At 44.6% G+C, this 23,018-nt stretch overlaps 1 protein-coding gene across 7 annotated transcripts in view; it reads right to left on the bottom strand.

The window, feature by feature from the left end:
- The window catches only part of PTPN3 (protein tyrosine phosphatase non-receptor type 3), a 151,704-nt gene that overhangs the window by 33,621 nt on the left and 95,065 nt on the right, over window positions 1-23,018 (bottom strand). For 6 of the 7 annotated variants that reach the window (XM_070459319.1, XM_070459321.1, XM_070459318.1 and 3 more), the window contains 7 exons: window positions 22,616-22,703; window positions 16,928-17,016; window positions 15,703-15,766; window positions 14,144-14,316; window positions 11,079-11,213; window positions 8,574-8,750; window positions 2,450-2,545 (listed from right to left, as the gene is read on the bottom strand). In XM_070459319.1, coding sequence (XP_070315420.1) covers window positions 2,450-2,545; window positions 8,574-8,750; window positions 11,079-11,213; window positions 14,144-14,316; window positions 15,703-15,766; window positions 16,928-17,016; window positions 22,616-22,703 — 822 coding nt within the window. The remainder of the gene's footprint in view (window positions 1-2,449; window positions 2,546-8,573; window positions 8,751-11,078; window positions 11,214-14,143; window positions 14,317-15,702; window positions 15,767-16,927; window positions 17,017-22,615; window positions 22,704-23,018) is intronic. The other variant, XM_070459322.1, reaches the window with a different exon arrangement.

Below are 23,018 nucleotides of genomic sequence, written 5' to 3'. Positions count from 1 at the left end.
TTGGAGCCTGGCATCTCACGGCTGTCACTGATCCTTAGAACCTTAGAGGGGCTCTGAAGGTCAAGTCCAGGGCTGGTGCACACCCAGAGTCCACTGGCTGCCCACGCCCCCAGCTGGCCTCAACAGCATCAGCTTTTAGTTTTGGGGAAAAGGGGAAAGAGGGCAGGGCAGTACCAAGAACTGCTGACAACTCAGCAGCTTTAGAAGGGTAATAGGGAGCTGTGCCCAGCTACTCTGGTGCTTAATTATTGAAGCTCACTCAGATGTGTGGGTCTCCATTGCTGCTGAAAGTTTTTCCTTCCATCTCATTCCCGCTCATAGCTCTGCTTCATAGGACAGTTTGCTACCCAGAGGAAATGGGACTGGCACTGCACATTCAGGACAATTTATATCACTCCTAGTTTACATTATTCACCTGTGATATCCACTCATTGCCTCTGCTGAGATCACAGGTTTTCTTTTTCTCTAATATAGGTCCTTCTGTACCTTGGTGCGGCACAGTCCAATATGGCAGCCACCAGTCACAAGTGGCTATTTAAAGCAGTGAAGATTAGAAAATTCCTCAGCTGTACCAGTCACATTTCAAAAATGCCCAACAGCCACACGTGGCTAGAAGCTCCTGCATTGGACAAGACCAGTCACAGAACACTTCCACCACTGCAGGAAGTTCTACTGGATGACGCTGTCTTGAGAAGTGTCAAAGACCTTGGGGTCATCTGTCCCGATCTCACTTCACGGATGAAGAAACTGGTCAAGAGGCACTGAGTGACTTGTCCCAGGTCACACAGCTTTTTCCTCACCCGCCAGGAGTCTGATGCACAGCAGTCCCTGAGCACCTCTCCCCTCTCCCAGCCACCGGATCTGCTCCTAAGACCATCCTCTCCAACCTCTCAGGGCTGCAAGGATGAACACTGTGTAGGGCAGGCAAGTCCTCTGCATCAGTACACCCACACTGCACTCCTTCCAGGGCTGCAGGCTGAGCAAAAGACGCCTTCAAACGCCTACAGCATATGGGGCTATCCTCACGTTGCACAGACTCCTCCACATTCTGACCTCACTCTGGGTTAGTTGATGGGAAAGGTGAGCAGACAAAGACAGCGAGACAGACGGACGGACGACAGTCACTGCTGCCTCTTACTAAACCTTTATTTCAGGTCCTTTTCCAGGGATTTTTCCATTAACGGAGTACCTCTCTGTTTCCCAGCAAGTTTAAATTAGCTTACTTTAAATACAAAATCTGTATCATTTTACTCATACAAAGTGATTCACAATCTCAATTCATTTGAATACAAAATTTCGGTGACAGTGTAGAAATAGAGCTATTTGCAAGAGAAGAGTTTGAACTTAAGGTGCTCAAATTGCCAGTTAAGGGGTATCATGGATGGGAAAGCATTTCAGAGCGAGGAGATTTTAGACTTAAAGCTGTGTCCTAGTGGGATGTTTTCAGGCTGGAAATAAATGACTTTAGTTAACAGGAAACAAAAAAAAGTTCTCAAGTAGGGCAACGTTTCTCTCTTGATGTTTCTAAGAGCACCTCCTAGTGGCAGAAAGGGAGACTTGAACTTGCTAAACAAGATAAAGCCCAAAGTATTTAGGAAACGCTATTTCCAGCTAGAGGTGGAAGTGATCCTCTATCATGGAGCTGCCGACAGCATTCATACTTCAAGTATTTGGGAGAATCTGGAGACGAGAGTGATGGAAAGGGTGAGGACATGTAAACAGAAGAGCAAGGCAACACAGCGGAAAACAGACTTCTCAGTCAAGTGTAATATATTTTTGTATTCATTGTATCTAACTTCTAAATTCTGAATTTTGAAATACGTTATATAGAATTTAGATGACATTTTGGAAGGTTTTAAAGTATTTTTCTTTTATCAGTATCAAACTGAATGGTCTACCCAAAACAACCCACAGTACTAAAAATAACCTGATATTCAAAGTCATTATGTCCCCAATCCTATTTTCTAAGTAGGGGCGGAGAGGTTACTTTTAGATGGTAATTTATTAAACATGACAATATTTTTTTGGCTGAGCCACCATGTACAGACGTTCCCTGCAGGCTGCAGTAACATTCGGCTCAGCGTGGAAGATGGACAGACAGATGGCGAGGAGGACATCAAAAGACGCAAGACACAACGAGGAGGTGGCAGCTGGACACAGCACAGCGATGCCGCGAGTGAGGACGCCAGACCATGTAGCCTTCCTCCCCGCTCGGGGCAGGACGTGAGGCACGACTGAGGGAGGGACCAGGGCAACCCCTGAGGCTTCGGGGTAACTGTGAAAGGGGCAAAGATACGTAGGCAGAGAGACTGGAAGCAAGTGGTTTGCCCCAGAGGCAGGAGGAGGGACTGCCACTGCTGTTGGGGAGCCAGAGCAGTCGGGGAGGGACTGGCCACCCCCAGCTCCCGGAAGAGAAAGGGGGCAGAGACAGACGGACGGACGGACTGACCGGCAGACAAGCGGGTGCTCGCCCTCAGAAGCCGATGCTTCAGAACTGTAAACGCAGTAGGCGTCGGAAACAAAAGCCAGGACAGAGTTCATTTCTCTGAAGAGAAGCAAGGTTAAAGAAAAAGTTAAAATGGCAAGATTCACCATGTGATATTTTTTATACCACTCTCTCCTACACTCTAGAGAAATTTCAAAGACCCCCCAACCCATCCCCAGACCTGTCAGCCAAGCAAAGCTGTGCTCCCACCAAGGGTTTCACGGTTCTCACTGGGGGCGCCTGAGAGGCACCGGCTCTGGCGGGCGACAGAATGGGAGCTGTTCCGGATGGCATCTGTCCCTCAGGCCTATGAGCTTCTCAGGGTTGGGAGAGACCCATGTCCTCTGTCTGTTTCTCCCCAAGGGCACTGAACGTGTAGCCAGGTAATCTACATGGGTCCTGATGGAAGGAGCACTGACTAACACAAAGTATCTCCGGAGTATGGGTGTTGGTGACATGGAAACATTGTCCAGGTGACACTTATTTCTGCAACACACGCCAAGGGCCCGCGATCAAAACTTCACGCAAGAAGTGGCGGAGGGAACACAGGTCAGAAGTGCTGCTTTCTGAGCTCCATGTCTCATCACTACTGGAGTCACAGGTCATGCATCATCCCCAGGCTGCCCCCTTGGACGCGGTGATACCTCAATAGCAAGAAAGCACTGGGTAAATTTTGGTCAGTTTGTGCTTGAATTGTTTGAGAATTTCTCACCCATATGTACCCTGCAGCGGCACCTACCACAGGGAACTGCTGACAGAGGCCAGGTAACCAAAACTTGTCGCAGTAAATCTGTCTGAGTCCTTGGTGTGCAGATCAGATGCTGTGTGGTCATGTGATATGGGACCTGCCATGGAAGTGGCAGAGGAGACACGCATTATGAAAACTTGGGAGCTTGTCTGGGCATTACCCAAGGGCTGCATCCTGCTTCATGTCACCATGTGTCTGTCTGTCTGTCCATCTCTCCACAGAGTCACTGTATATCTAAGTGCCAGGCATCATGCCAGGTTTGGGGGAAGGAGAGGTGAATAGGGCACTGTTTCTGCCCTCGGAGAGCTCACTGTCTATTTTAAGGTACAGAAATAAATCAGATATTATCATCACGCTCTAAGGGAGATGCTCAGATGTCTGGGGTACAGTGGGAGGCCAGGAAGGACTCCACAGAAGAGGGTGTACTTGAGTCTGAAAGATAAACTAGCAGCAGTTTAAACAGGTAGTCAGGAGGGAAGAAGAAAGCATTTTAGACAAAACTCTAATTTAAAAAAAACAAACCTGCAGCATCTGCAGAGGCATGAAACTTTGAAAAGCACAGAAAAGACATCCAAGTAGAGGAGTGATGTGCTCGGGATTTAATTTCAGGAAGATAAGCCTGTTACCCTTGTTGAAACTCCAATACTTTGGCCACCTGATGCGAAGAGCTGACTCATTTGAAAAGACCATGATGCTGGGAAAGATTGAGGGCAGGAGGAGAAGGGGACGACAGAGGATGAGATGGTCAGATGGCATCACCGACTCGATGGACATGAGTTTGGATAAACTCTAGGAGCTGGTGATGGACAGGGAGGCCTGGCGTGCTGCAGTCTATGGGGTCGCAAAGAGTCAGACATGACTGAGCAACTGAACTGAACTGAGCCCTTGTTAAGGATGGTCTGGAAGGAGGAGGAGAGACCAAAGACAGGAGGATACTTAGAACACTGCTGCAAGCATCCTTTTGAGAGATGATGGCAGTTATACACGGGCAAGGCGATGGGGAGGATGGCGGAGAGGTCCACGTCAAGAGATGTTTGCGGGAGAGAAACAGCGGGAACTGGATGACGCAGGTGCTAGAGAAGCTGTCGAGGTGCCCAACAGGTGCCAAGAGGGTGGTTCTTGAACATGGCCTCACTCACCAAGACACAGAAGCAGCCGCGGGCTGTACAGAGGATGATGAGCTGAGGCCGCGTCAGGCTGGGTTAAAGCAGTCATCAGACGTCCACACGCAAGCGGCCCGAGACCAAGAGAAGGGCAGGCAAGGTGCAGGGAAAATGAACACAAAATTCCTGTGAAACCCTGTCGCTGGCTGGTCTCCTGCGGGGAGACACAGTTTGGAAACCAGGCTGTCCAAGACAGCAGGCTGCCCCACGGCAGGAGAGCTGCCCGTCACCAGCTGGGTGACCGGGTGACAGGGCAGAGGGAATTCCTACCCCTGGTGATGCAACTGAAGAAGGGGATATACCTAGAGTTCCTTCCAATGCATGGAGGCTATTTTAAAACATTTAAAAAAACACTGGTGAAATACACATGAAATTTACCATCTTAACCATTTTCAAGTGTACAGCTCAGTAGCATGAAATGTATTCACACGGCTGTACGTACAGAAGTTTGGAAATAAAAGCCGACAGCTGCCCTGTGTCCCCAGAACAAGGCAGGCTCTGGAGGAGAAAATGAGCAAAGGGCCAAGACATCATGGTGGCACCAGGCCCCACTCCCTCTGATGAAAAGTTCTTCAAACACAACTCTCATCTGCCCTGAAAGTTGTTTTCCTCCAGCTTTCTGCTCTGCAAAGTCGTTTTCTCCTTTGGGGCACTCCCCCTCCTTTTTTTTTTTTTTAAATTTCTTCCCTGGGAGGCAGGTTGTTTTTGTTTTTGGAAACCTCCTTCTCTGCAGATTTTGGCCTTGGCTCTAGCAAGGCATGGAACGCAGAATGGCTGAGGGCTAACAGGAGGACCGCCTGCTTGGGCAGAAAGCAAACTGCCAAGGACTCGTAACTATAATCATAAACTCTGCCGCGCTACTATAAATACGCGACAAACCACGGTGACTCATCTGCGAGGACAATGTTCAGAGAGCTATGCCTCTGGGTTGAGAGCCAAAGTTGAATCACTCTTTTCTTCCTTTCTCTCCTTTTTCCTCTGGTTCACATGGGTCCAGAACACTGCATGTCATCCTTCTTTCTAAAAGGAACTCTTCTTGCTGTCTGTATTCATCTGATATCGCCGACAGGGTATTTCTTCTTGCCTCTTAACATGCCAATTTGCTATATAAAACATGTCCGATGTTTCTTAAACACTTTGCAAATACTGTAGCTGACCCTGGGAGTTTGTGGATTCAGTTAATCGTGAATCAAATTAAATCCAGAGTTATGAAGGATCAGGGCTTCCCTGGTGTCTCAGGGAATCCTGAGAGAATTTGCCTGCAATGCAGGACACCTGGACTCGATCCCTAGGTCGGGAAGATCCCCTGGAAGAGGGAATGGCTACTGACTCCAGTATTCTTGCCTGGAGAATTCCATGGACAGACGAGCCTGGCAGGCAACAGTCCATGGGGTCACAAACAGTAGGACATGACTGAGGGACTAACACACACGAAGGACCAACCGTACTTCACCATTTTACAAGAGAGATTTGGGCATCCATGGATTTTGTACCTTTGAGGGTCCTAGAATCAATCCCCCTTAGGTACTTTGGGATGACTGTACTCACTGAAAATACCACCGCAGTTTTTCCACCAAGTACAGACCAATCTTCCCTCCTTGCTCTGGGCAATGGAGGACCAATGGAGGCCTGCTGCCTCTGAACGCTCAGAAGAAGGTGGCTTCCTGCCAGTGGGACAGGGTCCCCAGCCTGAACCTGTCGCACCTGTTCATCCCACTTGCAAAGTACAGCTGCTAACTGGACTCTGTGAGCTGTCTACTGAGGCTCACCTGGCAAAGCCATGGCAAGGTAGGCTGCCTCTGAATCAACATTATTTGCTACTTTCAATGGTTCGCTGCAAAATAAAGAGTGTCCCAAGATGATACATCTTCCGAGGTCTCATGAAAGCGTTTCAGGAAGAACTGATGGGCAAGGCCCAGGGGTGAGTAGGGCCAGGAATTACTTAAACCAAACAGGGCTTAAGGAAGTCAATTTTCAATGGAGTTTTAATAAACTTAAATTCAGCCATGTGTGTGTGTGGCTGTCCTGGCCTGTGAAGGTCTGGACGCTCTGTAATTCCATGGTGGGGTCACGGACCGCACTTAGAAGATCTGACGTAGGACCTGTAATCAGTTTTCCTAAACTCTCTTCTCCTTCCATCAGACGGACCGAGCCCCACTGGGTGCTGATGAAGGCTGATAACGTGCTCTTTGCCCAGGTGGCCTGAGGTCCTTGAAAGCAAAGACTTGTCTATTTCACTTTCACGTTCCCTCAAGGAGCAGCCAAGGGTATATAAAGTGTGCTGCAGGACTCAGCAACGAGCGGAGCCCTTTAAGACATCCACGTGCCCACAACGAGCAGAGCCCATTCACGAACCTGCGGACAGAATGCATCTCTTGTCCACCTGCCACCCTGGAAATGTGCTGTATCTGTACTGTCCCGTTTGGTAGCCTCCATCTACATGCGGTCCAGAGCACTCGAGATGACGCTTGTGTGACTGAGGAACTGAACTTAACATTTTATTTTACATTCAATAATTTCAATCTGAATAACCACACGTAACTAGAGGCTACTGTACTGGATAGTACAACTCCATGATGGGACTGCAAACCGCAACAGGGGGGTCTGACACGGAGGAAGGTGTGACCGGGCATCTCAGAGCCCTCAGACAGCCCCTAAACCCTCCTTCTCCCTTCACCAAAGCGACATAGCCCCTGACAGGCTCACACTGGCTCAAGTCACGCTCGCCTGGGCTCCTGCCTTGCAGAACATGCAAAAACCACTGTGCCCCACAGAGGAACTCACACCCTTCCACTGTAGCCTCAATGGCACTCTAAATTGGAGCAAGAGATAGCGATCATTTCAACAGAAGCATCATCCAAGCTCAGGTCACAAGGAAATAATGACCAGAGGATTATTCAGCCAGAGGTGTTAAGAACACAGATAAGCTGGAAACCATGTTTGCTGTGGTCAGGGAGAGCAGAGAGAGAGAGAGAGCAGTCTCACACTTAAGTGTGAAGTGAGAGCCGTGATTCACCTGTGATGCCGAGAGAATGGTCAGGATGCATTTAAGGCTTTAATCCTAGGAGCTAGAGTGCTAGAGTGGTAAAAATTTACAGATTAACCGAAGTGCCTTCTTGTTAATCCTTTGCTGTCGGGAGGCATCGTATGTTTCTACATTTTGGGCACAGCATGGGACTAAACAGAATGGATACTAATGACCATGGTTGACTTCCTAAAAAAAAAAAAAAAAAAAAAGATCCATTCCCATCACATTTTGTCATTTATGATCTGTGTCTTGTCCCCTTCAAAAAATGATTTGAGATAGCTTACTCTAAAATGTGCAGACATGGCAGAACAGTGAATTCATTAAGACCAGAGGAAAAATAAGACTCATTAATAGGACAGAGAAGAAAGAGTAAGGACTATGTCAGAAATCTGGGCTCTGGGAAGCTAATGCAACAGACTCTGACATGCAGCTCTTAGCTGCTTGCTAGTCAAGCGAACAGGGAACAAGTAAATCAGATATTATCTTACTGAATAATAAAAGGACTCAAGGCAGTATTTTAGGAGAGATGTATTGTGAAGGGAGTTTGTCACAATAAAAAAAAAAAAGACTATGGGGACATAAAAGAATTTGATGCAAACTGTCCTTGACAAAAATTTAACAAAGCAAATCAGAGATGTTCTCTGCATGTTTTTTTTTTCTTTATACTAAATATTCATTAAAAACCAAAAGCGAACAAATGCCCTGAGGACAGACTGTGGATCTGAGAAGGTTTTCTGCAGACAGAGAGAAATGAACACACTTTCTGGGGTGGGGAATCTTGCAGCGATGAACGCTGACAACCTAGAGACATATTGCTTTAGTCAATATGTCCTCAACCTCTGGTGTACGGAATGGTTTAAAATGCGTTTTGCTCATCATCTGGAGAGAACACCATTCAGGAGAGCTAATGGGTGTGTGGATGGTAAGTTGCTGTCAATGACAAAAAGCGGGCGAGCTAATGACCCCAGGCACACAGCTTGTGGGGGAAGGCAGAGTGCGACTGATGTTCTCAGCCTGGCAGAGAGCACCCCAGGGAGCTGGCTGCCAGCTCTAGCCTCTGCCTCCTCTTAAATTGCCATGGGGCATGAGCAAACTCCTCAACAGCCCCAACAAGGAGACCCAGGAAAGAGAGGAGCACAAGTTTCTTACTCTCGGTGCGGGCTCCGGTTCTGAGAGACCTCGGAATCACTGTCTTTAGGGGACAGGGAGCCCTTGTAGGTGTAGAACACGTCTTCGGTCTCGGTGATGTATGTCATCTCGTTGGCAAGGTTGTCCGCAGAGGAGTGCCGTGGCTTTCGGATCTCATGCCGGAGCCGAGGACTTCGCCTGGTGGGGAAAGGTGCAGAGCGAAGCGCTGAAAGCAGATTCTACTTAAGGATTCTATCAGACATCAGTGATCTAACCTTTGTGCCCTGACCGTCCCAAGGCTGGCTTTGCTGACGCTGCTGGAATTTAAGAGCTGGTTAACCCCCTCACTACACCAGGATCCACCAGGGGCTGCGTGGTCCCCGAGACTCTGAGCCCAGTGCTACAGCCCCTCAACTTTATAAACCGGCAGATGAGACTGGTTTGTGCCTTTGGGGAAGCTGTTGAGTGTTGGTTGAGGGGGAGTTATTCTTCCAAGAGCACTCAAGGTCTCAATGCATAAGGAGGTCAAATTGACTGCTCATCAGACAATTTTTCTGATTCATTTATGCAGTATAAATAGAAGGTTTGGAAGCTAAAGTGGTTTTTTTTGGCAAAATTTGAACCTTATTTCAACTATATCCCCTAATGTCAATTTCACTTGATCCAAGAAGAAACGTTCGCTTTTCAAAATAGATCTAGGTGGTAGTGAAAGTGAAAGTGCCAGTTGCTCGGTCGTGTCCACCTCTTTGCAACCCCAAGGACTATAGTAGCACCGTTCTGTCCTTCCAATAGGAGCAGCAGCTGTGTGCCATGAGGCAAGTCACTCTACCTCTCTGAGCCTCAGCTGTACCCATCTGGCTCCTGACAATGAGCCAAATGAGGCCATGCTCTCGGATGCCTGGGGTGACACCTGGGGTAGCACCTAGGCACTAGCGGCTCCTGCAGTCGGCAACTCTAGGCCGCTGACCTTTCTAAAATTTCATTTTCCTTGCTTTTTCATCTTCCCCTTCCTTTTTAGCCATTTCTCCTTGGGACTGTCAGGGCCTCCACTTTTGCAATCCCTTTGGGCCTGGAGGATCAATACACTGTGCCCAAAGTGGAGCAGAAAGGCTCGTGACTCCTCCCGAGAGGACCTATAAATAGCAGTGAGAGCCAAACCCCACTGTTCTCCTGCATGTTGTCCTGGCCTCTGCTACTAAGAGACTTGCAGACAAATTAAGCCGCTGCCTTAGAGCACACATGGACCACTATAGGATGAGTGCCTACATTTCAGAAACCAAGAATCAATCTACTCAGTCATGTTATAACATTCCAACACTAAACACCATCACCATTCCTGCCCAGAGCATCTCGCCCCAGCAGAGTCCTTTCCCAGCAGCCCTGCACAACCACTCCCCTTCTGCCTACCTGGCAGAATGCTTCTTAGTCTTGGTAGATCACTCCTTAAGAATTTATAGGTACACCCTGTCTATCAGGAAATGAATAGAAAGCCATAATCCTATTTTAGGGCGGAGTTGGGCCAAGGTTTCCAGCTTGGTTCCCCGCTCCCCCCATAAGGCCTGGCTGTTTTGGAGGCATTTAAAAAATGGCTTGATGTCTCTGAGGAACATTATACTAACAATAATAATAATAAAATAATAAAAATAACTAACGATAACAACAATTCTACCTAATCCTTTTTGTATAGCTAACAAAGCACTTGTACATTGTTAGCTCATTCAACCCCTTTACAGAAGGAAAGGCTGAGACCAGAGAGATAAACACATTTGTTAATGGACAGAAGAGCCAAAACCTGAGTCCAGGTCTTCCAGCTACAAGCCCAGTGCCCTTATCCACTTCACCAAACTGCCAATTCCTTCCTTTTAAGCCATGTCCATCAACTTAGAAGTTGGCAGGCTACTTTCCAATGAGCATTTGCTACTGTTGCTGAGGGTCACACATCTTTCTGTCAGTTGTATTACATACCTTTACTATGTTTTCTCAAAGTTTATTTTGTTTGGTATTAATGGGAAACATGAGATTAAATAAAAGTTAAATATGCTTCTTTATCACAGGACTTCTCGAAACTTGAATATGCTAATGTATACTATAATTTCAAGAGGGGCACTTCAGTAGGCTGTGATGCTCAAATTTATTTAGACCAAATAACTTTTTAAAAAAGAACATCCCAGGAACTTCCCAAGCAGTCTGGTGGTGGGGTGCAGGTTTGATTCCTGACTGGGGAACTAAGATCCCACATGCCTTATGGCCAAAAAAACCCAAAACATAAAACAGTAGCAACACTGTAACAAGTTTGAAAGACTTACAAAAATTATATATAAAAAAAAGAACATCCAAACATCATACACTAAAAAAAAATCTAGCTACACTTGTGCATCTCATAAAAACAGTTACTTGTGCAATAGTCAAATATGCAAATGTAAACTCTCATCATAGACCATCTATAGTTAGGTTTTTATTTTTACTTAGTTTTTAAAAGAAATAAAGTGTTTACTGGTGGACAGTACCAAAAAAAGAAAGACATACCAGTTGGGAGTAATAGGAGGAGACCGGGAAGGTAGACTCTTGGTTTCTAAATGTTCCACCGATAAAGATCTCCGCATGGCTGGGTTCCACACCATCCCTCCAATCACCTTTTTGCAATACTGGTTATTTACAGACCTGAAAAACCAGATGCAGGTTCACTTTCTACACTGACATGTTCAACGAGATAGAAGTGATAGCATAAATGAGACAAACAGTCTGCACACGCTCCCTCCCTGACGCAGGGCCAGTTAACGCTTTGGTGACCCCGGCCGAGGTTCCCGGGAGTGGAGGCACCTGGGTCAGAGATTCCTTTCTGGGCTGGCTTTCCCTGACGTTCTTTCTTTTCTTTGGGTGAAAAAATATTTTCCTGTCCTTACTACTGCAAGCAACAAAACTGCTTTCAGAATGTAAACCACGCCTTACCAGATGAGAAGGAATTTCAGGATTAACAGTGAAACACCGTTCAAGGAACTTCAAGGAATTCTCACTTTTACTCACTGGCAGGAGTACAAACATTAACCATCCTTCCTGATGTTCTGTCATTCGAGCTGGCAGAAGCTGTCACCGTAAATCACTCAGAACTCTTTAAGAGCAGACCTGAGAAAATATGCTTAGACAGCAGAGTTTTGGGCTGTGTTCTTTGAATGTGTCACCCTAAAGGTTACTTTCAGACTTCATTTATACCTAGGTAATTTAAATCTCAGCTCTCTAGACCCCTCAGAGTATGAATTATTTGACAGGATGGAGTTGGAAACTAGTTTCCAGAAAACTCAGTCCTGGCACTTCTAAATTTTAAACGATGTTTTAGTACCTTAAAACATTTGACACATTTCCTTGCAGCCTAAAGCCAGCAAGCCAACAAAAATCATCACAAAAGACCTCAAAAGAACATTGGTGACATGAAGCACACCCTCTAGAATATCAATGTACTGATTTTCAATGAGAAATATGGCTGTCACCCTGATCAAAATCTCACAGCAGCATCACCAGGAGAATCCACATCAGAAACCCAATTATCGTTGATTGAGAGCACAGCATTGCAACAGTGGGAGCAAGCCAGATGATTCAAAGGTTGAATGTAGCAGTTCCCCAAAGTATGTGTCACAGGTTATTAATAGGTACTCTTTGGAAAAAGAAGTGTTCCACTGTCCCGTAAGCTTGGAAAATACCAAACAAGTTTCTTTCATGTGGAAGCTTTCAGAGGCCCAATATGCGAATGTGTAATTGTATCTCTAAGGGTTGAGCAAATCATGTAACCTAAGCCTCAGTTTCTCTATCTGTGAAACAGAGATAATGAGGGATGAGATTTGCCAGTATGCTGAAGCTGGGATTGGTGGTCAAGAACTGCTGACCTATGGCCACCGAGTCACCCTTCATAGCCCGTGACCCTCAGCTGCAGATTAAAGGGGGGTGCGGACAAGTTCTCTGACTTTTCCACCCAGCATGGCCTGTGACTGCTTTAACCAAGAGTAACTGTGCCAGGTCTGGGCCCAGCCTTTAAGATGACTAGCTGCTTCTGCCTTAGACTCTTGCAGTCCTGAGCCTCCGTGTAAGAAGTCTACTATGGGAGAGGCCCTGAGAAACACAGAGAAGATGGCGGTCCAGATGAGTACAGTCTTTTCATCATTCTGTCAAGGCACCAGGTGTGGAGAGGTGGTTCTGGACCCTCAGCCTAGCCCAGCCCAGCCCAGCCACATCTCACCAAGAAACCTCAATCCACATACTGCATGCAGTGGAAGAACCATCCAGTCACACCCTTCCTGAAAACATAACCCACAAGGTCTTGAGATATAAGAGAATGATTACTGCTCTAAGCCACCAAAATAGGGGTGGTTTCATCTGTCACAATGGATAACCAAAAAAAAAAAAAAAAAAAAAATTCTCCGTGTTGGCCACACTTTATAGAAGAAGAAATTGAAGAAGCAAATTAAATTAAAACTGATGTAGATCAGATTCGAAGCCAGGTTTCTTAGTAACAGAGTCCAGGCTTTCAGTTGCTCTCAATGACACTTCTCAGCTCACCGAGAGGATTAAGTCCAACCAAAATAAATGCTACATTCCAGCAAATTATGTTTATAGACATAGAAGATAGAAATAGAGTTACTGCAGGTATAAAATTACTGAATGGTTTCTTAAGCCAAAACCTTTAAAAATACATTTGTTCTTGGTTCATCAGAAACAGAGAGAGCATTTAGCACCATAAATACCATCAATGATATCAACAGACATTTACCACTTATTCAATCTAGAATGCTACTGATTACCAATATAGTAGGAAAGTCACTGAAATGGCCAAATGGTCTGATACAGTACCACATATCAGATAATGATTCAGACAGGGGTACCATTTTTAGTAACAGCCACATCAAAAAAAAACCACAAAAATAAATTTTCCAACCAAACAATCTGAACAATACACTATAAACTAAAAAATTTCAATTTACAGATTTATTTTACTGTACTAATCATTAGGTATTTTGAATATCATTCCTATGAATAACAGCATACATGGAATTGCCATATTTAAAAAAGAATTAAACAATATGTGCGAGGAACAAAGTAAGCACTCAGTAATTGTCAGCTGCAATTATTGTTGTTCCTACCAAGTGACTGCTTGTGTCAGTTGCCTGACTCTGGAAATCTTTACTTCTGCTCATTCACTCATTCATTATTACAGAGCATCTTATGGAGTTAACGTTCAGTGGGAGAGGCTGTCTTAATGCCACCAAGATGGCCATGAGTCACTGCTGTGTGCTTTCTGGTGCTTTCATGGAGGAGTGGTTCCAACTGTGGGTGCTCCGGAGCTCTGAGTAATACAGAGCTGAGAAGGCAGAAGCAAGCAACAGGAGCAGAAGTGCCTGAGTGTGTGTGGAAGGAGACATTGCTGCCTGTCCCTGGAGAGACTTTCATCTGAGGTTCTAAGATCCACCCGCACCTCTGGCCCCAGGACGTGGGGCCTCCGGGGAAAGACATCTCTTTCCTGGAGGATGTCTGTTCCCCGGGGGGTTACTAGGATGGGCTGACATTTCAGGCTACTGTGGAGACTACCTCTAGAGAATACTCACTTTTTGGAGTTCCTAGAGCCCAGAGTCCAGTACTGAGACAGAACATTCTTTTCCTGAGGTAGCAGCTTCTTTGCCTGAAAGAATGTATGGTGCTCAACACAGGACTTCCACAAGTTTTTGCAAGATCGGTAATTTAACATGTTGAAGGCCACTATATGCTCCCTGGATTCCGTCTGGGAGAAAAAAACACAGTAGAGAATTCAGCTGCATAGCTGTAGAAGTAGGGTCTCGAACACTTTATGCCCATATGAGTGGTAATCCAGGAAGAAACAACAGACAGTGGAAAACTGGCTTCAAAATTCCTTAGGCTACAAAACAGGGTTCTAAGAATATTCAACAGCAGGAGTTGTTAACCATCTTTATGCATGTGGTAAAAAAAAAGAAAAGATCACCAGCGTCAAACTCTCCATCACTCTCTGTGGCCTTTCATGGATGCTTTCATTTCACATCTGTCTACCTTTCTAGGTCGGGTATATTTGGAGCAATAGAATAAGGGCTGTCTGATACAATCCTTTTTAAAATTTAGCTCTGGGAAAAATCTCTCCCCTGAAGAAATAATCTTTCACCTGTCAAATGACAGGAATCTTATAACGCTTTGGATCTCTATTCGCTTTCCACAAAGCGAGTTAAATCTAGTGCTCACTCAAAATCATCATTTTGATCATTTGCTCAATTTCTCTCCTACTTGAATTCAGGTTTTCTGTTTTCATGTTAAATTACCATCCTGTGCATTTCTGCGGTACCCTGCATCTTGCATGTGGGGCTTGGGAGACCCAGATTCTAGTCCTTATTTGCTCTGAGCTTTAGTGTTCTCATTCCTAAGAGTTCACTGTGGTGTGGAGCCATTTTAAGCACACATTGTCTTTGGAAAATTGGGAAGTGGCATAGTGACGGTAAGTGAAAAATATGCAGCCTAACAAACAAGACAGAGTGTGGTGTCATGGTAAGAGCTGGCAGTTCAGATTTATAACAACTGGTTCAAATTCCAGCTCTTCCACCTTGCTAGCTGTGGATTCTCTCAACTCTAAGTCACTCTTCTCCAAGTGAAAAAGCAAGCTGAGTTATCTGGAGGGCTGTGGATTCCTCCTATGAGGCATACACCCAAGGCCACCATGCATTTTAAACACATCAAGGGCAGAAACTGACCTTGCGGACTTTCACTGCTATCTCTACGGTGGGCTTGGCCAGGGGCTTTGACAAATGGCACTTCTACCTAAATCAGGTGATTCCCTGAGAAGTGGGCATTGCTGGGTTCCAGCAAAAAAGGTAACTCTGACTAGGGGAGGTTATGTAACCTGCCCAGCTGGGCAAGTGGAAGAGCTAGGGCCTGAACCCAACGTCTGTGGCTCCAAAGCAAGCGACTTTCCTAGCCAGATAAGCAGAGTGAATTACACAGAGAACCACGGGGCCCTCTGGATCCCAACGCCCACTTTCTTTCCACCGCTTGCTAAGCTCTCTCTTCCCTGTTAAATGTACGACAAACACCATCACCTACCGAAGGGCTGAGAGCTGAAGTGGCTAAAAGCAAAAGGACCAAAGTGAGCAGAGGTTTAACTCACCTGTTTTTGTCGCTGATGTATAAAGAATTTTTTCCTTTTGAAAGAAATTTTTAGAATGTTCACCCTGCCGAAAAAAAATAAAACGACACAAAAAAAGCACATCAGGGAGCAGCCGGGTTGCAGCTGACGCCTCTCGGTGTGTGTCCTCTAGTCCACGGTCATGATGGCCAGGGGCTCTCGGCTTCCTAGACTTCGCTTCAGCGTAGAAAGGATGGCGGCCCCATGGCCCCGGCCAAGCACCAAGTGGCTGACCGAAGCCGAGTGTCACATCAGGGCCAGTGGATTATGATGTAGCTCTTAAACAACGAGGACCACGGGCAAGGCGCTCCTTTTGCTGTCAGCTGTTCTGTGACGCAGCAGGTCCAGGGGAGCTGGTGTGTACCTGGGCAAGACAGCTGAGGGCAGTGTGGAGCAGTGGGAGGAGCACAGACAGACGCAGATCCGCCGCCCAGCTGCTATGCAACTTAAGTCACTTAACAGCCCTGTGTCAGCTAGCCTCTTGTCTGCAGAGTGACACAATGAGAGCCACCACGAACTGAGCCTTTTTTATGCACCAAATCCTCTACTTCAAGCTTTATGGCAGCCCCTCTGCTAAGCCCTGCAGCAGTCCTGAAAACTACATATCGTTATAACCAGTTTTCAAATGAGGAAACTAAGGCTGTGAGATATCCCATAAGTGTTCAAGATCATCCATCCAGAGATGCTTGAAGCCAGGATGGGAGCATGTACTCTTAATTCCTCCAGCAGAGAGCCTTTGGAACAAGGGGAACAGCACTGCCTTTCTCAGATTTGTGATGATTCAAGTCTTTTGGGTCTCCTCAGGTTTTAGACCAGAATTGGGCACTTGACAAAGCTTCAATTAATAACACAGGAACGGCGCAGAAAATACAACCTCTGCTCAGAGGAAGTTCTCTGAATTCTGGCTCACGTGCCGCCCAGGAAGGATTCCTTAGCACCAAAACCTGCCTTGAGCTGTTTTTATCCATGTTTCACAGAGTATCCCAAACCATCGGGTGACCAAGGCAGAATGGGATGGCCAGTAATAACCAGAAGAATTTTCCCAAGTACAGAATCTGGATGAATTGTAGAGCAGAGGTAAAAACTTGGGAGAAAGTCTCTGTCCCTTCTTTAGAAATAAAAGTTTAAAATTAGAGGTACCGTTACTTTTGTTCAGCATATTTTTAAAGCATGATTCAGAGAATAATTAGAACTGGTTTGCACTTACCAAGGATAGAAACTTGTGCAAATATATTTTCGGTACACAGCAATGCCCGCAGAAGCAATTCCAATCATTAGATCTAAATTGTGCAGATCCTGGAAAACAGGAAGACTTCAGATTCACAGTGTGTTACCGTCATGCTTATGGCCTCTGGTAACTCAAGCACCCACGCATTTATAAATAGCACTAAGTATGAGCTCCAAAGGGAAAATTACAGAAAACAGGCAAAAATCTCCTCTTAACAGATAAACTTGAGATCTAAGTACTTAGCACCAAATTTTCCTAAAGTGAAAATATATTGCCTGACAGCAACACCTGGGTCCTGCCAGTTTACAAAGTTCTTAAGCAAGCTCACTCATTCCACAGCATCAGAGAAATGAACATCTGCCTTTATACTTTCAATAATTAGTATCAGACACCGTATTAAAAACAGAAAAGCCTCGTCCCCCACACTGCTTTAAACAAATCTCAACTCCCATCACTGCAAAAGCTTTAGCTGAAGTGTAGCACTGCTGATTCTAAACCCAATGAAGAAATAAAATATGGCTTTTAGATCCAATACATTCAACATTCTTAAGAGCCTATGTGCTAGGCATTGTTGTAGATAATTAAGATGACAAAGATACAGTGACAAAAGCTGTTTTAAATCTGTTAAAGGACAAGTAATGAAAATTTTAAAATAAAACAGTTTCATCATGGGGAATTCCCTGGCGGTCTAGTGGTTAGTACTCCGCTTCCACTGCTGGGAACCCGGGTCTGATCCCTGGTTGGGGAACTGAGATCCTGCATGTTGTGCAGCATGGCCAAAGAACAATACAAACCAAAGGAAAACAGTTCCTCCTCCTGAGTCATCTATATTCTATTTACCCACTTGGATACTCATAATTTTATTTTTGACGTGGACCATTTTATAAAAGTCTTTATTGAATTTGGTAAAATACTGCTTCTGTTTTTAAGGTTTGGTTCTTTGGCCTCAAGGAGTGTGAGATCTTAGCTTCTGGACCAGGGATTGAGCCTGTGTCCCCTACACTGGAAGGTGAATAACTGATCCACTGGACCACCAGGGAAGTCCCCCTTAATTTTCAAGAAGGGGCAGAGTTACCAGTGAGTATGAACCTTAGGTCTGTCACTTACTAGCTATGTTGGTTTGGGCTCCTGAGCCTAAATTTTTCCTTTTGTGCAATAAGGATTATCGAATCCACCTCTAAGAGTTTTATCAGGTTGAACTTAGAGAATATAAGAACGTAGAACAGGGCCTGGCATGTGGTAGGCATAATAAACATTCATCTCCTTCACCTCTCAAGAGATAGTGGGATGCATCACTTATGAACAGTGACGTGCATGTGGGGAGTTGGAGAAACTGACCAAAGCAAATGCTGCTGACACGTGGACCATCCAGAGAGTAAACACAACTGGGCACCCAGCTGAAATCACACACAGAAAGCAAAACCAAACTGCAAGCTGAAAACCAGGGTGGCATCGAAACATGATACTTAGAATTGGAATACATGGAAATATGAGGCAGGTGGGAGAGAAAATTAGCAAACAAAATAAAAATTGAGTGCAGAATAAAACAATAAATGAATGCTTTGGGTGGGCCAGTGACATGGGTCTCAAATCTCCTAGTTGCATGGTGCTCCTATCTGCACCACACCCACAGCAGTGAAGACAGGTACTGTCGGCTAAATTTAGGCCCATCTCCACACCTCCCAGTTTGTGGAGCAGGACTGTGTGACTAGTCCTGGCTAATGAGCTATGATCAGAAGTGATGCATCCCCTTGGGACTGCAACATTTAAGAGCTGGTGTTCGGCCCTCCAACTTGCTCTTCCCTTGTGACATGCGTGAAGCCATGTGTGAGGACAGTGAAGTCACCAGATGGAAGCAGCCTAGCTGTCTAGTCACTGCTCGGATCGGGGCTGCCCTGGAGTCACCAGGACCCGTGCAGACTCAGACTACTGAGGAACACCCTTTGTGGCGTCAAGCTATTGATTTCAGGGGGTTGATGCAGCTTAGTCAAGGGTAACCCAGCTCTCTCTGATACCGTCGGGGTGTCAGGCAGGCAGGTCATCAACTAGCCTCAGGACCCTCATGAGACAGACATAAAGCCCACCTCACCACTGAAGGAAAGGTTTCATAATGTTCAACCAGACAAAACAGTATTTGCAAATGGAATAAAATTTAACAGTCAAGTCCCAAAGTTGATGTTTTGTAAGATCCGGATCTCTTCCTACTTTATTATCTATGTCAAAGGCTATGTTTTTTCCAGTGGTCATGTATGGATGTGTGAGAGTTGGATTATAAAAAAGGCTGAGTACAGAAGAATGGATGCTTTTGAACTGTGGTGTTGGGGGAGACTCGTGAGAGTCCCTTGGACTGCAAGGAGATCCAACCAGTCCATCCTAAAGGAAATCAGTCCTAAATATTCACTGGAAGGACTGATGATGAAGCTGAAACTCCAATACTTTGACCACCTGACGCAAAGAGCTGACTCATTTGAAAAGACCCTGATGCTGGGAAAGATTTAGGGCAGGAGGAGAAGGGGACGACAGAGGATGAGATGGTTGGATGGCATCACCGACTCAATGAACATGGGTTTGGGTGGACTCCAGGAGTTGGTGATGGACAGGGAGGCCTGGCGTGCTACGGTTCATGGGGTCGCAAAGAGTCAGACACGACTGAGCGACTGAACTGAACCGAACTGATGTTGTCTACTGCACAGTTAAGGGACTGAAGCAAGACAAATGAAAACACCTCCATGAATTGCAAAGATATTACATATATGTAAAGTCTGGTCATTTACCTAACTTCCCTGGGCCTCAGCTTTCTCACCTGTAAAATGGGATGATTAGAACACTGATCTCCCAAGTTTGTTATAAATGAGAGGCCTCTTTACATGAGACCTATGGTCACACATGAAGCATCTGGAACAATGGCTACGATGGACTAGGTATTCAGTTACTGTTTGGTTTTTTTGGATATGATGTAGGCCAATTACAGGTAGAAAATGTAAAGGTCAGCTGCCAATTAGACTGAAAGATGAACTCCCCAGGTCGGTAGATGCCCAATATGCTACTGGAGAAGAGTGGAGAAATAACTCTAGAAAGAATGAAGAGGCGGAGCCAAAGCGAAAACAACGCCCTGTTGTGGATGTGACTGGTGATGGAAATAAAGTCCGATGCTGTACAGAGCAATATTGCAAAGGAACCTGAAATGTTAGGTCCATGAATCAAGGCAAATTGGAAGTGGTCAAACAGGAGATGGCAAGAGTGAACATCGACATTTTAGGAATCAGTGAACTAAAACGGACTGGAATGGGTGAATTTAACTCAGATGAACATTATATCTACTACTGTGGGCAAGAACCCCTAAGAAGAAATTGAGTAGCCCTCATAGTCAACCAAAGAGTTGAAATGTAGTACTTTTGTGTAATCTCAAAGATGAAAGAATGATCTCTGTTCATTTCCAAGGCAAATCATTCATTATCACAGTAATCCAAGCCTATGCCCCAACCAGTAATGCTGAAGAAGCTGAAATTGAACAGTTCTATGAAGACCTACAAGACCTTCCAGAACTAACATCCAAAAAAGATGTCCTTTTCATTATAGGGGAATGGAATGCAAAAGTAGGAAGTCAAGAGATACCTGGAGTAACAGGCAAATTTGGCCTTGGAGTTCAAAATGAAGCACGGCAAAGGCTAATAGAGTTTTGCTAAGAGAACACACTGGTCACAGCAAACACCCTCTTCCAACAACACAAGAGAAGACTCTACACATGAACATCACCAAATGGTTAATACCAAAATCAGATTGATTATATTCTTTGCAGCTGAAGATGGAGAAGCTCTATACAGTCAGCAAAAACAAGACCAGGAGCTGACTGTGGCTCAGATCATGAACTCCTTATTGCCAAATTCAGACTTAAATTGAAGAAAGTAGGGAAAACCACTAGACCATTCAGGTATGACCTAAATCAAATCCCTTACGATTATACAGTGGAAGCGAGAAATAGATTCAAGGGATTAGATGTGACAGACAGAGTGCCTGAAGAACTGTAGACGGAGGTTTGTGACATTGTACAGGAGGCAGGGATCAAGACCATTCCCCCCCAAAAGAAATGCAATACAGCAAAATGGTTGTCTGAGGAGGCCTTACAAATATCTGAGAAAAAAGAGAAGCTAAAGGCTACGGATAAAAGGAAAGATATTCCCATTTGCATGCAGAGTTCCAAAGAACAGCAAGGACGGATAAGAAAGTCTTCCTCAGTGATCAATGCAAAGAAACAGAGGAAAACAATAGAATGGGAAAGATCAGAGATCTCTTCAAGAAAATTAGAGATACCAAGGGAGCATTTCATGCAAAGATGGGTACGATTAAGGACAGAAATGGTATGAACCTAACAGAAACAGAAGATACTAAGAAGAGGTGGCAAGAATACACAGAAGAACAATACAAAAAATATCTTCATGATCCAGATAACCATGATGGTGCAATCACTCACCTAGAGTCAGACATCCTGGAATGACAAGTCAAGTGGGCCTTTGTTCATCACTATGAACAAAGCTAGTGGAGGTGAGGGAATTTCAGTTGAGCTATTTCAAATCCTAAAAGATGATGCTGTTAAAATGCTGCACTCAATAATGCCAACAAATTTGGAAAACTCAGCAGTGGCCATAGGACTGGAAAAGGTCAGTGTTTATTCCAATCCCAAAGAAGGGCAATACCAACGAATGTTCAAACTACTGAGTGAATGCACTCATCTCACACGCTAGCAAAGTAACGCTCAAAATTCTCCAAGCCAGGCTTCAATAGTATGTGAACCATGAACTTCCAGATGTTCAAATTGGATTTAGAGAAGGCAGAGGAATCAGAGATCAAGTTCCAACATCTGCTGGATCGTAGAAAAAGCAAGAGAGCTCCAGAAAAACATCTACTTCTGCTTTATTGATTATGCCAAAGCCTCTGACTGTAGATCACGACAAACTGGAAAATTCTGAAAGAGATGGGAATACCAGACCACCTTACCTGCCTCCTGAGAAATCTGTATGCAGGTTAAGAACCAACAGTTAGAACTGAACATGGAACAACAGACTGGTTCCAAATAGGAAAAGGAGCACGTCAAGGCTGTATATTGTCACCTGGCTTATTTAACTTATTATATGCAGAGTACATCATGCAAAAGGCCAGGCTGGATGAAGCACAAACTGGAATCAAGACTGTCAAGAAATATCAATAACCTCAGATATGCAGATGATACCACACTTATGGCAGAAAGTGAAGAAGAATTAAAGAGTCTCCTGATGAAAGGAGACTGTTGGATCACCCTCCAACAGTAAAAAGTCTTTGAGTACAAAGGAAAACAAAAAACCAAGTAGACAGAGGATAAATAACCAGAAAAACTTAATATTACTTATATATATATAATATATATATTATATATAAATATATATAAATGTTATATATAATATATATAATATATATAAATATTATATATATAATATAAATGTTATATATAATATACATATAAATATATATAAATATTATATATATATATATATAAAATATAAACTTTTCAGATACCTTAAAAAAAAAAAGATCTTTTTTATTTGAAACTGGAAAAGTTTCAAAGCAGCTTTCAGATGTTCAGAAACTAAAATTGAAAAAACTTTTGAATTACAACATGCTGAAGGTACCTACCCTACCGCTGTGCAGTTCCACTCCGTAGAAGTCGAGGGTCCGAGCTATGTTGATAAAGCAAGATTCCGCTTCTGATTGCTTTAGCCCACTACAGAGGCAGAGGGAATACACAGTGTTTATCCAACAAACAGAACATTAACTCCAAATTTTAAAGCTAATAAAAATCTAAAAAAATTGGTATCATTACTATAAGGTGATTAAATGCCTTACAGTGTTCATCTTAAACAACTGAACCCCCAAAGCTACTAAACCAGGCTTTTTTTCCTTGTCCACTGTTTATGACTTCATTTAGCCCTCATGTTCCTATATTAAATAACACCTGGCATTGAGTGGATTCTCAACACCCAGAGACAAAGACTGTCACCTTCTGCCATCCCCACCCCACTTTTTCCAGGTTGCTAAA

Source organism: Odocoileus virginianus, chromosome 31 (genome assembly GCF_023699985.2).
Source record: "Odocoileus virginianus isolate 20LAN1187 ecotype Illinois chromosome 31, Ovbor_1.2, whole genome shotgun sequence".
Lineage (NCBI taxonomy): Eukaryota > Metazoa > Chordata > Mammalia > Artiodactyla > Cervidae > Odocoileus > Odocoileus virginianus.
Note: the sequence above shows the minus strand (reverse complement) of the source record. Positions and strands in the feature narration are given on the sequence as shown.